This window comes from Balaenoptera acutorostrata, chromosome 15, assembly GCF_949987535.1.
Source record: "Balaenoptera acutorostrata chromosome 15, mBalAcu1.1, whole genome shotgun sequence".
Taxonomy (NCBI): domain Eukaryota; kingdom Metazoa; phylum Chordata; class Mammalia; order Artiodactyla; family Balaenopteridae; genus Balaenoptera; species Balaenoptera acutorostrata.
Genome location: NC_080078.1, coordinates 67027442 through 67040486, shown reverse-complemented (window position 1 = coordinate 67040486; position 13045 = coordinate 67027442). Strand labels below are relative to the sequence as shown.

At 46.3% G+C, this 13045-nt stretch overlaps 1 protein-coding gene and 1 long non-coding RNA gene across 2 annotated transcripts in view; one reads left to right on the top strand and one right to left on the bottom strand.

The window, feature by feature from the left end:
- Window positions 1-369: 369 nt before the first annotated feature.
- On the bottom strand, window positions 370-8964 carry RAB5IF (RAB5 interacting factor). Its single transcript, XM_007193372.3, has 4 exons — window positions 8600-8964; window positions 6923-7026; window positions 1794-1923; window positions 370-558 (listed from the first exon to the last, which is right to left on the bottom strand). Exons 1-4 carry the CDS (start codon window positions 8711-8713, stop codon window positions 517-519), a joined length of 390 nt encoding a protein of 129 aa, XP_007193434.2. The 5' UTR covers window positions 8714-8964; the 3' UTR covers window positions 370-516.
- Window positions 8965-9126: 162 nt separating this feature from the next.
- LOC130704835 (uncharacterized) overlaps window positions 9127-13045 on the top strand; it is a 29354-nt gene continuing 25435 nt past the window's right edge. Inside the window, exons 1-2 of the long non-coding RNA XR_009005330.1 lie at window positions 9127-9184; window positions 10479-10562. This is a non-coding gene — a long non-coding RNA (uncharacterized LOC130704835). The remainder of the gene's footprint in view (window positions 9185-10478; window positions 10563-13045) is intronic.

Genomic DNA, 13045 nt, shown 5'->3' with positions numbered 1-13045 from the left:
ACCAACAGGGGCTCAATTAAAGATCTGATTTATTCAAGTATCTGAAAACATTCTACAACGAAAACTGTTATTAGATGCTGCTTGTACTGTGCTATGGACCACGCACATACTGCCATACTGTTTTCAGAAGACTTGAAATGCCAATGTTTGATAGTTTAAAAACCATACACCTGATGGAAAAGGAAGACAATTTAATGTTTCATCCGGATCCAGAGGTGCACCAAATTAAAGGACAGCTCCAATCGGCAAACAGGTGTTTCATGATGGTATCCAAGAAGAAACGGTTGGTGATGGACAATTCAGAAATGCTTCCCCAAAAGGTGGATGGTTCTTTAAAAAGTTTCAGGTCACAACCCTTGCAGAAAACACTGACGCCCAACACACTGATTCTCGGTCCAGGAAACACGGGTCTTCCAGGTTCCGCGTGGCTGGGGTGCCCCCCAACAATCGTGTTTCTGTGGTGTAACTAAGAGGGTCCTTTGGACCGGACAGGGAGCAGGTGGGGACTGTGCACCGTCAGTCATAGTGGATGGCAGTGTAAAAGATGATCCAAATGACCTAGAGAGGAAACAAGCAACGTTCATGGGCTCCCTCACCAACAGGGTCAACATAGGCTCCCACTCCACAAACAAAAGCATCCTAAGAACGTGCGCACAGTGTACTTCCCGGGGGCTATCCAATGCATAAGCTGCTCGGGGGCTTACGTAATTTCACTGAAATCAAGCTTTCTCTAATAGAGCCCAGGACCACCGTCCTGTGCTCCCAAAGGGACCCTGGACAAGTCTCTCCCCCTGCCAAACAGAGACCAGAGTGCGAGGGCTTAGAGTAATGGGTGTGAAATGATACAGGTAAAGCAAACTGTACTGCTAGTAAGTGTTAGCATTAGCAACAAACGTGAAAACAAAACTACATCATACCCTGTCAGCTTCATATCAAATAAAGCAGAGGTTCTCAAACCTGACTCGCCTTTGCAATCTTGTGGGCTCTTTAAAAACATACAGAGAGATGCCCGGGCGCCACCTCCCAGAGATTCTGATTTCGTTGGTTTGGGCTAGGTTCTATAATTTTTAAAAAATAACTTTGAGATATAATTCATATTTCATGAAGTTTACCCTTTTAAAGTATATAATTCAGAGGTTTTTTAGTGTATTCAGAGTTGTGAAAACATTGTGGAGCATTTGCATCACCCTGAAGACAGAATCTATTCCCATTATCAGTTACTTCCCATTTCCCCTCCTACCCCTGCCACTGGCAACCATTAATCTACTTTTTATCCATGTGGATTTACCTATTCTGGACATTTCACATAAATGGAGTCATACAACATGTGGTCTTCTGTGTCTGGATTCTTTCACCTAGCATAATGTTTTCAAGGTTCATCCTTGTAGCATGTACCAGTTCTTCATTCCTCTTTATGGCCAAGTAATATTCTACTGTATGGGTATATAACGTTTTATCTAGCCATTCATCGGGTGACGGTTGTTTGCATTTTTTGGCTGTTATGAATATATTTTTAAATGTTTTCCAGTTTTCAATATGCAGCCAGAGTTGAGAATTAGATGTAGAAACTGACAATGAGCTCTGGATTTGCTCACCACAGGGAGACTATACAGTGCATCACACCACATCTTTTGGGACAACATTAACTCAAGAAAGGACATGCCCTCCAGCCTCAGGAGTCTTGAAAAATGGTACCCAAATCACACACTGTAACTCAATCAAGGGGCTCGCCTTGAATAACTGACATCTCAGGAAATGACAAAACCTGCTGTGAAATGATCAGCTACACATACCATGAACAAGGCAAACGATGTCATAAACCCTTCCTTTGTGAGCTCCCACGTGCCGCCATACTCTTCCTCATCTATCTGTAGGTAGTTGCTGAAGTAGAGGTACAGGACACCTGCATTGATCAGGCAGAATCTGGAGCAAGGGAGGATAAGCACCAAACATAAACTGTAAGCTTGGAAGACTGAGAACTCCCACCAACATGGTCCAGCTCTATCAGGGCACTTGCTGTTGCACAGTTAACTCTATTATGGGGGCAAATGAAATAATACATACAAATGCCTAGGCCCTCAACGGAGCTGCCCACTTGGTTGTGCTAGAGACTTAAAAAAGGAGAAGCTCTTTTTAGCTGACCAGCAAAAGCAGAAAATAAAATAAAAATAAAGCACATATAAGTTCTCCAAGTCCCCTTGAAGTAAGACAGAAGGCTGCTTGCTGAACAACCCCAAATAGGTCCAGTACCTGACATGGGCCTCCAGGTAGCTCCAGCTCGGGGGCGGGGGGTGGGGGGTGGCATGGGAAAAACACATGTTAAGCTGCTGCTTCATGGCCTAGTTGAGCAAGCAAGGGCATAGTAAAGCAGCCTCTGCATAATTCCCAACGGGAGACAATTTCTGAATGTCCACTGTCCGCTACTGTGCTTGATGCAGAGGTGAACATGACAGTTCCTGCCCTCAGCTCACCACCTATTAGGGGCCAGAAACAGTCAGAGTGGAACTGAAACCAGAGGTTTGTGAGCACTTCCAGGAAGGTCTTTGACCCCTATCACGTATGATTTAACTGATGCAGGAATCAGAATACCATGACTAGTAACACATCACTCTGCTCTACTGATCTCTTGGTACTGTCACTATGTAAAAGTAATATTCATAAAGTGATCAAAACTCTCTTTATGATCTTTCCAGTTACGGCACCTAATCCAATGGGGGACTATATGCCTTAGGCCACATCCCTTCTGAAGGCTGCAGGAGAAAATGCAGAGAGAACAGGTTCCTCCTAGCAGATAAGTGTGGGCTGGTGTAGGGCAGGGCAGTATGATGGTGATGAGGAGTGTAAATCGGTATGGGGGGGCGGGGCAGGGAACAGACCCTGAGGCTGTCTGAGCAAGGTAACAAGGAGGTAGGGTGTACATACACCAGGAAGTCTAGTTTGTGAGTATGGGCTTTCTCGTGAGTGGAAGGAAAAGGAGCTGAGAGGCTGGTTTAGACCTGTTTCAGGACATAAGTACAAATAAAGTTTGAGGACAGGGACTGGGAAAATGGCTGAATGGGGAGGCAAGAATCCCCAAAGGCTTCAAGCCTAAGGACCTGGGAGAACCATGGGTCCAGTAACAGAAGCAGGGAGTCAGGAAGGACAGATGGTTTTTCTTGGATTTCACACGAAGTACAGTCCTTGGCTTGGCTATGTCATGGCCATATCCTTATCGTCTACTAGAAATCTTGGGACCCAGCCAATCTGGCCACCTCCCTCTGACAGGAGTTCCATTTTGGACAGGCTGAGTTAGTGGCTCTAGACAGAGCCTACTATCAGGACTTAGCAATGTCACTCTGGGGCTCAGCTAATAAGCTAGGGCTGGAGAGTGACTGGAGACTCACTGACAGTCTCCAGCTGTAAAGTGGTTGCTTAGTGAGATGAGAAAGGGAAATATAAGGGAAAGAGATAAAGGATGACAGGGAGAGAGAAAAGGGCTGACATATGCCCTGCCTTCCAAGGGGCACACATTAAGTAGAAAATGAATTCACAGACACAAAGGCATTTAAAAGTCTGGTGTATAAGGGGGAGGGGTCAGGAAAGGACTGGAAAGGCTCACACTGAGCTTTAAGGATGGGCATAAATTCTGTATTGTAAATGGGAGAGAATGACATAGCAAATGGGTGGACAAAGAAATGAACACACTGGGGACTTCCCTGGCAGTCCAGTGGTTAAGACTCCGGCTTCCACCGCAGGTGGGCAGGGGTTCGATCCCTGGTGGGGAAACTAACATCCTGCATGCCGCGTGGGGCAGCCAAAAAAAAAGACTGACTCTCAAATGGATTTTTAACAATTCTATCTTAAAAACTCCAGTCACAATTTTAACGAAATAAGGAATCTCTAACAAATACTGACTTCAGGGATGGAAGGTAATATACGACTCTGCTTCCAAGGGTCAATGGGAACTCGTTTCAGCTTTTCAAAAATTTTAACAAGCATTCACTGAGCACCTCTTAATCATGTGCCAAGCTCTATGAGAGACAGAGAGGCAGAAAGGGATGAATAGAACCTCTCTCCAATAATGTAAAACCTTGGCAGACAGAGCAGAACCATCACACTCAGTTCCCAGGCAAATTTTAAGTAATGAGACCCAAGGAAATGGCTTTACCTTAATAGGCCCTAACTGGTGGCCACACCAGAAATGAACAGAAGTCAAGTGGGGGTCCAGACAGAGGGCAGCGAAGGCGGGAAGTGGGGAGGAGATGGTCACCACAACTGAGCACCAGGCAGCTGAGTCAGACAGATGGAGGAAAGGGGGTGTGTGTGGAAAAATCAATGTCCTTGGGCACTTTCCAAGAGCTGGGAAATAGGTGCCAACCAAAGGAGGGAAGGGATTCCTCTGGAGTGAGAGAAACTGGCTCTGACAGGACACTGTGGGACTGAACCCTAGAAAACAGGCAGTCCTGAGAAAGTGGCATGATGGGTAAGCCACTCCAAGGTGAATTCACTGCAGACACCCCATTTCTTGCTTTCTCAATAGCCAGCCATATTTTATCACTCTTTGTAAAGCTAATCATATGATTGCAGTGAACCACTTATGGAGTACCTATGATGTACTAAGCCCTACATTTAGCAATTTACTTGTATCATCTCATTTAATTCACACATCAATCTCATGAGGAAGGCACTTCTTTATTGCCCCCATTTTAATGAGGAAACTGAGTCTCAGAAAGTGAGCTCCAAATTATGTAGCTTGAAAGTGGCAGAGCTGGAACTTGAATCCAGAGCTTTCTAGAAAGTTTAAAAAAAAAATCTGGGCAGCCTTACTCATTTGCCACAGTGGGAAGGATACTAGACTAGCTCTAGTCTTTGCTATATTATTTCCAGATTGGGTGACTTCGGAAAAATCCCGTAGGACTCCTACAAGATGAGATAGGTGCTGGGGGTTTGAACCAGTGTCATCCTCTCCTAGAAAAGTGATCTGGGGAAGACAGGAGACTACCTTTTGCCTTTAGATTGCCTTCTGCCTTCTCTGGCATTTTCCTTATATCTGCTTTTTTCTCGTAGAAAGCTAAAACAGGGTGACCAACATTCTAAAAATGTATCTACATACCACTTCCACCCTGAGAAGACCTCTGAACCCCAGGTCCTGCCTGTGTCTCATCACCCTCAATGAGTCCTCATCAAATGTCCACTCTGTCAAAGTCAGTCAGAGGATAAACTCTTACGGTTTCCTTGGACAAATGCTTTGCTCAGCATCATAAATCGAAAACCTCTTTAGGGACTTCCCTGGTGGCGCAATGGTTAAGGATCTGCCTGCCAATGCAGGGGACACAGGTTCGATCCCTGGTCCGGGAAGATCCCACATGCCGCGGAGCAACTAAGCCCCATGCGCCACAACTACGGAGCCTGCACTCTAGAGCCCTCGAGACACAACTACTGAGTCTGTGTGCCACAACTACTGAAGCCCGCGTGCCTAGAGCCCATGCTCCACAACAAGAAAAGCCACTGTGATGAGAAGCCCGCGCACCACAATGAAGAGTAGCCCCCGCTCGCCGCAACTAAGCCCGTGCTCAACAACGAAGACCCGACTCAGCCATACATACATACATAAATAAATAAATACAACAACAACAACTCTTTAGTTAGGAGAGGGGACTGTACATTCCTTTTGGGTTATCTTCTGAGAAAACAGGCAACTCAAATGAGTTTGAAACGATTTCACACTTTTCACCCCAGAGTAAGGAATAAGAGATGTATGTGATCATGGTTAAAACAATATATGTGATTTTCCATGGGTGAGTATGACAGTTTGTATTCCCAGAGGCCTGACTGTCCATTTCTACTATAACTTGCCCACGACTCCTATCCTAAGACAATTCCGGGACTTCCCTGGTGGTCCAGTGGTAAAGAATCCACCTTATAATGCAGGGGATTTGGGTTCAATCGCTGGTTGGGGAACTAAGATCCCACATGCCATGGGGCAACTAAGCCCGCACGCCACAACTACTAAGCTCGTGCGCCTCAACACGAGAGCCCGCGTGCCGCAAACTACAGAGCTCACGCGCTCTGGAGCCTGCGCGCCACAACTAGAGAAGAGAAAACCCGCACGCCACACGAAGAGCCCGCGCACCGCAACAAAAGATCCCACATGCCTCAACGAAGATCCTGTGTGCCGCAACTAAGACCCAATGCAGCCAAAAATAAATAAAATAAAATAAAATAAATAAATACATCTTTAAAAAAAAGAAAAAGACAATTTCCACAAATCCTATTAATTCAAACTGGCGGGCATTCGGACTTGCTCTCAGTGACTGGTTAACAAGCTGAGCCATGACTGGGAGCTGGTGTCAACTGCTACCACAGGCACACGATAAAAAACTGAGGGCTTAATCTCCTACTTTTTCACTGCCTTTAAAATGTAGGCACCTGGGACTTCCCAGGCGGTCCAGTGGTTAGGACTCTGCGCTTCCACTGCAGGGGGCACGGGTTCCATCCCTGTTCAGGGAACTAAAGATCCCGCATGCTGCAAGACGCAGCCAAAAAAAAAGGAGGGACCTAAAACAACTTCTGCCAAGTCCAAGATTCAGGACATCCAGCACAGTGCACAAGGGAGTGGTCATCAAGTATTAGAAGCTCTTCCACTTTCCAAACTTCCACAGACAACAAAGGTCATGTCAGAACTAGATGCCTGCTGCCAACAGGCAATATGGCAACCTCTTGCATGAGGTCACTATGGACCCATGAATGAATAAACTAACCCGGATCTTCATAAAGATAACATGCCTGACCCAAGCTGCTCCCAAGCCTGTGGAACTGACGAGTGATGTATCAGACCCAGGAGTGTCATCATGGGGCCAGTTTTTTGATTTAGTCATTACACACACACACACACAGAGACACAGGGAAAAAAACAAAACAAAACAAAAAACCCAAGACTTACCCTGCTATTCCCAAGAAACCTCGCAATGGTAACACTCCCCAAATGACACCTAGGACCACAGCAATGATCTGTCGGAACCAGTAGATCACATCTAAAAATTCATCCTGTAGAAAAGAGAGAGAATGTGTGCATAATCTGGAGTGGGTGCCACAAGAGAGCCTCTTGTGGTAGGTGAGGAACAGAAAAGCTTTCTGCTAAACTCATGTTCCAGAGAAATTTTCCCCAAAAGCAACGGTATATGGTTCTTGAATCTCCACATCTTCTTATACTAAAATGTGGTTAAAGAATGATGCATTTACTTATCTTAAGTGATGGCTTCCAGGGCATTGTGCTCTACGTAAAAATTTTTAGAAAAATCATTTACTTTTTTTTTTTTTCAGAAGCTACAAAAATGAAATTGCTGTGATAGTAACTGAGCTACTGGCCAGTTATCTGACCTGGAGAGACATGAACAGACTATCCACAGGCAGAAGGGCTGACTGTTAACCAATTCAGTACCACCTTCCCACACTCTGAATTTTGAGTAAGTCACAGAAGAGAAAAGAGATTAGAAACAAAAGTGCAGGAGGCAGGTGCCAGCATATCTAATTTTCATACAAGAACACGGAAGACTCAGGTTTCTGACCTGCCCCGGACTGCAGAAACTCGTCCTTACACAAGGAAGGAAAGAAATGACACAGCAAATCAGAAAGATTTTACAAGAGCTGGGCAGCACCGGGGGCAGGACAAGGGCACCTTCAGGAAGTACCTCCCATCCCCCCCGCCCCTTACAGGAACTCTAGGAAAAACTACTTCATCAGTCCAAAAAAAAAAGGGAAAGATTGCAAATCTAACATTCTTTTCAGGCCAACTGGAATCAAGCAATTTGTGATGGTTCCTTCCACGCGATGGAGCAGAGTTGGGGAAGTGCTTACACTCAGATCTCCTGAATGCGTGTGACCAGGAAGGACATCTTGAAGTCCCCCAACCATTCCTCACACACATTTGGTGGTTTCTTCCCCACTCCCTCGCGTACGTACGTACACACACACACACCCCCCACACACTCACCCCTGAAAGGTGGTCTCAGTCTCCCCTCTCAACTCTCACACTTACTAGGAATATTCTGTTTCCTCATTCAACAGTAAAGCACTGGCACCTCACCTTTAGTGAGCCTCACCATGTGCTAAACGCTTTACCGCACCACAGTACCCCACTTCAGAGTTGTTCGGAGACTTGAGTGAGATGACGCACAGAGGGCGCCCAACACACAGCAAGTACTCAGCAGAAGTCTGTTACCGTTACTGTTCGTGCTAACCACGGTGGTAAGTAGTTAATTCGACAAGATAAGTCACTTACTCAAGATCCTACTGGGAGTAAAAGGCGGAGATCGAATCGAATTCAGCTCGCTCTCGCCGTTCAGGCACCCGACCTGCCCGCGGGGGGGCAACTCCTCCGCCCCCTCCTTGCTGCTTCCCGCGTGACCCGGGCGACTTCACTCTTAGGCCACTCCGTAGTGAGCCCGGAGCCCGACAGCCGGGCCCTCCGAGTTCGCCCCGACACCCTTGGGCCACCCGCCCCACCACCCCGAACACTCGGCAGCGCCCGGCGGGGGCAGGGGCAGGCTCGGGCCTGTCCATTCGTCCCCGAGTCCCAGCCGGCTCCTCGAACGTGCGCCCTCGCCAGGCCCCACCGCACCTTGTCCTCCCAGGCCGCGTCGCTCCGCAGCACCTTGCTCCAGACGGAGACTTTGAGGGCCCCGTTAGCCAGCTGCGGCTGAGGCGGCTCCTCTTTCCGCCGCCCGCCGCTCATCCTCCCGTCGCGCCGCCCGGGCCGGGCCTGGGGCGCGCGGGCCGATCTAAAAGAGGTCGGGGTCTGGGGTCGCGGGTCACGGCGCACGGGGCGTGGCGGTGGCGGCGGCGGCGGCGGCGGCAACAGGCTCAGCGGATCGGTTCGGCGGCGCGCCTGAAGCTGCCCCCACTTGGCCGAACACCCCGGCTCTGCTAGCTCGGCCAAGACCAGGAGCGCGAAGGGCGGAACAACGCAGCGCCGTGCGTCCTCCCGCCGACGTGCCCACGAAGCCAATCGGTGGCCGCAGGGCCGTCTACGCGGAAGAGCGACCGTCTCTTCGGCGCAAGCGCTCTACGCGCGGGGAAGTGACGGCACGCTTCCGCCAGCCCCGCGGTAGAGTGAGAGGGAAGGGACAATCTTGGTAGGGACGGCGACACGAGCGCGAGGAGGTGCTGCGGAGACTGAAGAACGGTGGCTGAGGCGAAAACAGAGGTTGGGACAGGAGCGTCGTCCAATCCACCACAGCTTGTCCCGTCGAGCAGCGGGGCAGAACGCGGCGCTACCTTCCCCGAGGCGTCCTTTCGAGCCCAAACCTTGCTCCCCGGGAGCCCCAAGTTGCCCCTCAGGATTTAGCCCTTGCTCGTTTTCTCCCCTAACCCTGCAAGTCCCGTAGGACCTTGTTCACAGAGTAAACTCTTTCCTGTAATAACTTAGTCTCCTCGTGCCTAGCACCCTCTTTTGACAAATGTGAGCCCTGAGATCCAAAGAGGGGAAATGATTTTCTAAGACTGTATAGCATGTTGGAACCAGCTGAGGACTCCTCGGGAGAGTAAAGTTGCGGGAGTACTTTATTGGCTGTCAGAAGATCTGGGTATTCATCTATCGTGTCCTCGCTATGGGCTTGGTTAGTGGTTCACAAAGTGTGTTTCTGGACCAGCAGCAGCTGCATCACCTGGGAACTTGATTAGAGATTCAAATTCTGAGACCCCATCCCAGACCTACTGAATCAGAAATTCTGTGGGTGGGGCCCATAATCAGCGTTTCAGTAAGCCCGCCAGGTGGTGCCTTGCACACTGTGCTATGTAGCAAGACCCATCGTTCTACGTGGTGGGTTTATATAGGCAAAGAAACTTGCTCAGAATCACTCGACGGTTACCTGGGTCTGTCTGACTTCAAAATCTGCACTCTGGGGAGTTCCCTGGCGGTCCAGTGGTTGGGGCCCCGCGCACTTTCACTGCCGTGGCCCCAGGTTCAATCCCTGGTCAGGGAACTAAGATCTTGCAAGCCGGGCAGCGAGGCCAAAAAAAAAAAAAAAAAAAAAGGAAATCCGCCCTTTTTATTTTTTTTAAATCCTCACTCTTAATCTTACACTTGAAGTCTTAAGGAATATCAATAAGGTCAGAACATCCTTTGCATACCTGTCAACATTCAGGTGTAGTTCTCCACCTTAGGTGAACAATGCCATCTCCTAGGAAACTTTTTCAGAATACCATAGCTGTTGTTTTCTACCACAACCCAATCCCAAGATCCTGTTTCAGTAGGTTGAGTGGGGCTGGACCCCAAAGATGATACACACTTCAACAGACATTACTTTGTCTGGACCTGGTGGGACAGCCATATACCTGACATGGACGTACAACTTTAGTACTAACTTTCCCGTGGATCTTGTTCTTATCAGCCCTCCCTTCTCTGAACCAGTTTCCCTCCCATATGCAAAACTGTGGTAAAGCCTAACCAGCTCACTCCAGTTTGGATGTGCACCACTGATATAAAGCTTATTTTATAGGTGGCATGCAGTGCTGGAGACAGACAGATCATTGTATCATAGAATGTTGGAAAAATACCTAGCCTGGAGTCAAAGACAGAAGAGGTAAGTTTTTAGTCTGCTGGGTCCGGTGGCAAAGGTTTGTAATGGGGAATTTGATCTGGGGGGTTAGGGAAGACTGAACTCTGAGGGAAGAATAGGAGTTAAGAAGAGGGAGAGGGAGGGGAAGGGAAGAGGGCATTCCAAGAGACGAAACCATGTCGGCTAATGGGGAGGTATAAAGCCACAAGTTGGGGAGGACGAGGAGAATCATGCTGAATAATTTTTTTCTAGTGGTATAGAAAAATAATTGATGTACGTCACTGTATAAGTTTAAGGTCTACAGCATGATGGTTTGACTTACATATATTGTGAAATGATTACCACAGTAGGATCAGCTAACCTCCATCTTCTCAGATAGATACAATAAAAAGAAAAGAAAGAAGAATATGACAAAGGAAAAAAAAAATTCTCCTGTGCTGAGAACTCTTAGGATTTACTCTCTTAACTTTCCTATACATTGTATGGCAGAGTGTTAGCTATAGTCATCATGTTGTATGTTACATCCCTAGTACTTATTTATCTTATAACTGAAAGGTTGTATCTTTGGACCACCTTTCTCCACTTCCCTCTCCCCTCACCCTCTGCCTCTGATAACCACAAGTCTGATCACTTTTGCTATGAGTTTTTAAATTTTTATTATACTTTTTAAAGACTCCACATGTAAGTGAGGTCATACAGTATTTGGCTTTCTCTGTCTGACGTATTTCACTTAGCATAATGCCTTCAAGGTCCATCCATGATGTGGCAAATGGTAGGATGTTCTCTTTTTTATGGCTGAATAATATTCATGTATGTGTGTATGTATGTATCTCACAACTTCTTTATCCATTCATCCATCGATGGACACTTAGGTTGTTTTCATGTCTTGGCCATTGTACATAATATTGCTATGAAAATGGGGGTGCAGATATCTTTTTGAGTTCGTGTTTTCATTTCCTTTGGGTATATTCTCAGAAGTGGAATTGCTGGATCGTATGGTAGTTCTATTTTTAATTTTTTAAGGATCCTCTACAGTGTTTTCCACAGTGACTGTACCAATTTACGATCCCACCAACAGTGCACAAGGATTCCCTTTTCTCCACAACCACGCCAGTATTTGTTATTTCTTGTCTGTTTGATGATGGCCATGAAGAATTTGTTTTTATCCCAAGCGTGGAGGAAGCCACAGAAAGGATTTCAGCAGGGAACACTTCACTTTTCAGGTTTACATCTTGACAAGATCACCCTGCCTGCTATTTGAAGGACTGGATCACAGTGGGAGACTAGTTTATAGATAAGATTTTTTTTTTCTTTTTTTATTGGCTGCGTTGGGTCTTTGTTACTGCGCGCGGGCCTTCTCTAGTTGCGGCGAGGGGGGCGCTACTCTTCGCCGTGGTGCGCGGGCTTATTGCAGTGGCGTCTCGTTGCGGAGCTCAGGCTCTAGGCGCGCGGGCCTCAGTAGTTGTGGCCCACGGGCTTCGTTGCTCTGCGGCATGTGGGATCTTCCCAGACCAGGGCTCGAACCCATGTCCCTTGCATTGGCAGGCAGATTCTTAACCACTGTGCCACCAGGGAAGCCCCAGGAGACTGGTTTAAAGACTTAAAGTTACCCAGGTGAAATTTGGTGGGGGCAGTGAAGATGGAGAAAATTGGAATAAAACATAATAAATAATAATAATAATAATTAATAATTATTAAATTGTAATAATTTTATCATTAAATAAATTTAAATAATAAATTTATTATTTAAATAATAATAAATTTATTGTTAATTATTAAACTTTTATTATTAAAATAATAAAAGTTAATTCCTTTTTAAAACTTAAAAAAAATTAAAAATTTTGCTATGAAGTATACGTAACAAAATTTGCTATTTTTAAGTCTATAGTTCTGTGACACAGTGAAGTACATTTACTTTGTAGTGTGGCCATCACTACTATCCATTTTCAGAACACTTTCATCTTACAAAACTGAAACTTGGTGCCCATTAAACTGTTAACTCCCCATTCTCCCCTTCCCTCAGCACCTGGCAATTACCATTCTACTTTCTGTCTCTGAATTGGACTAAGTTCCTCATAAGACTGTAATCACAGTGTTGTCTTTTTCTAATTGGCTTATTTCAGTTAGCACACCATCTTCAAGGTTCATCTATGTCATAGCATGTCAGAATTTCCTTCCTTTGGAAAGCTGAATAATAGCTTTGTTAAATGTCCACGGTATATACATTTTATTTATCCATTCATCTATTAAGGGACACTTGGGCTGCTTCCACCTTTTTGCTATTGTGAATAATGCTACAGTTAACAAGGGTGTACAAATATCTGTTCATGTCTCTGCTTTCAGTTCTTTGGGGTATATACCCAGAATGGAATTGCTGGATCATATGATAATACTGTTTTTAATTTTTTGAGGAATAGCCATACCGTTTTCCATAGCAGTTTCACCATTTTACATTCCAACAGTGCACAAGAGTTCCAATTTCTCCACATCCTCATCAACACTTGTTT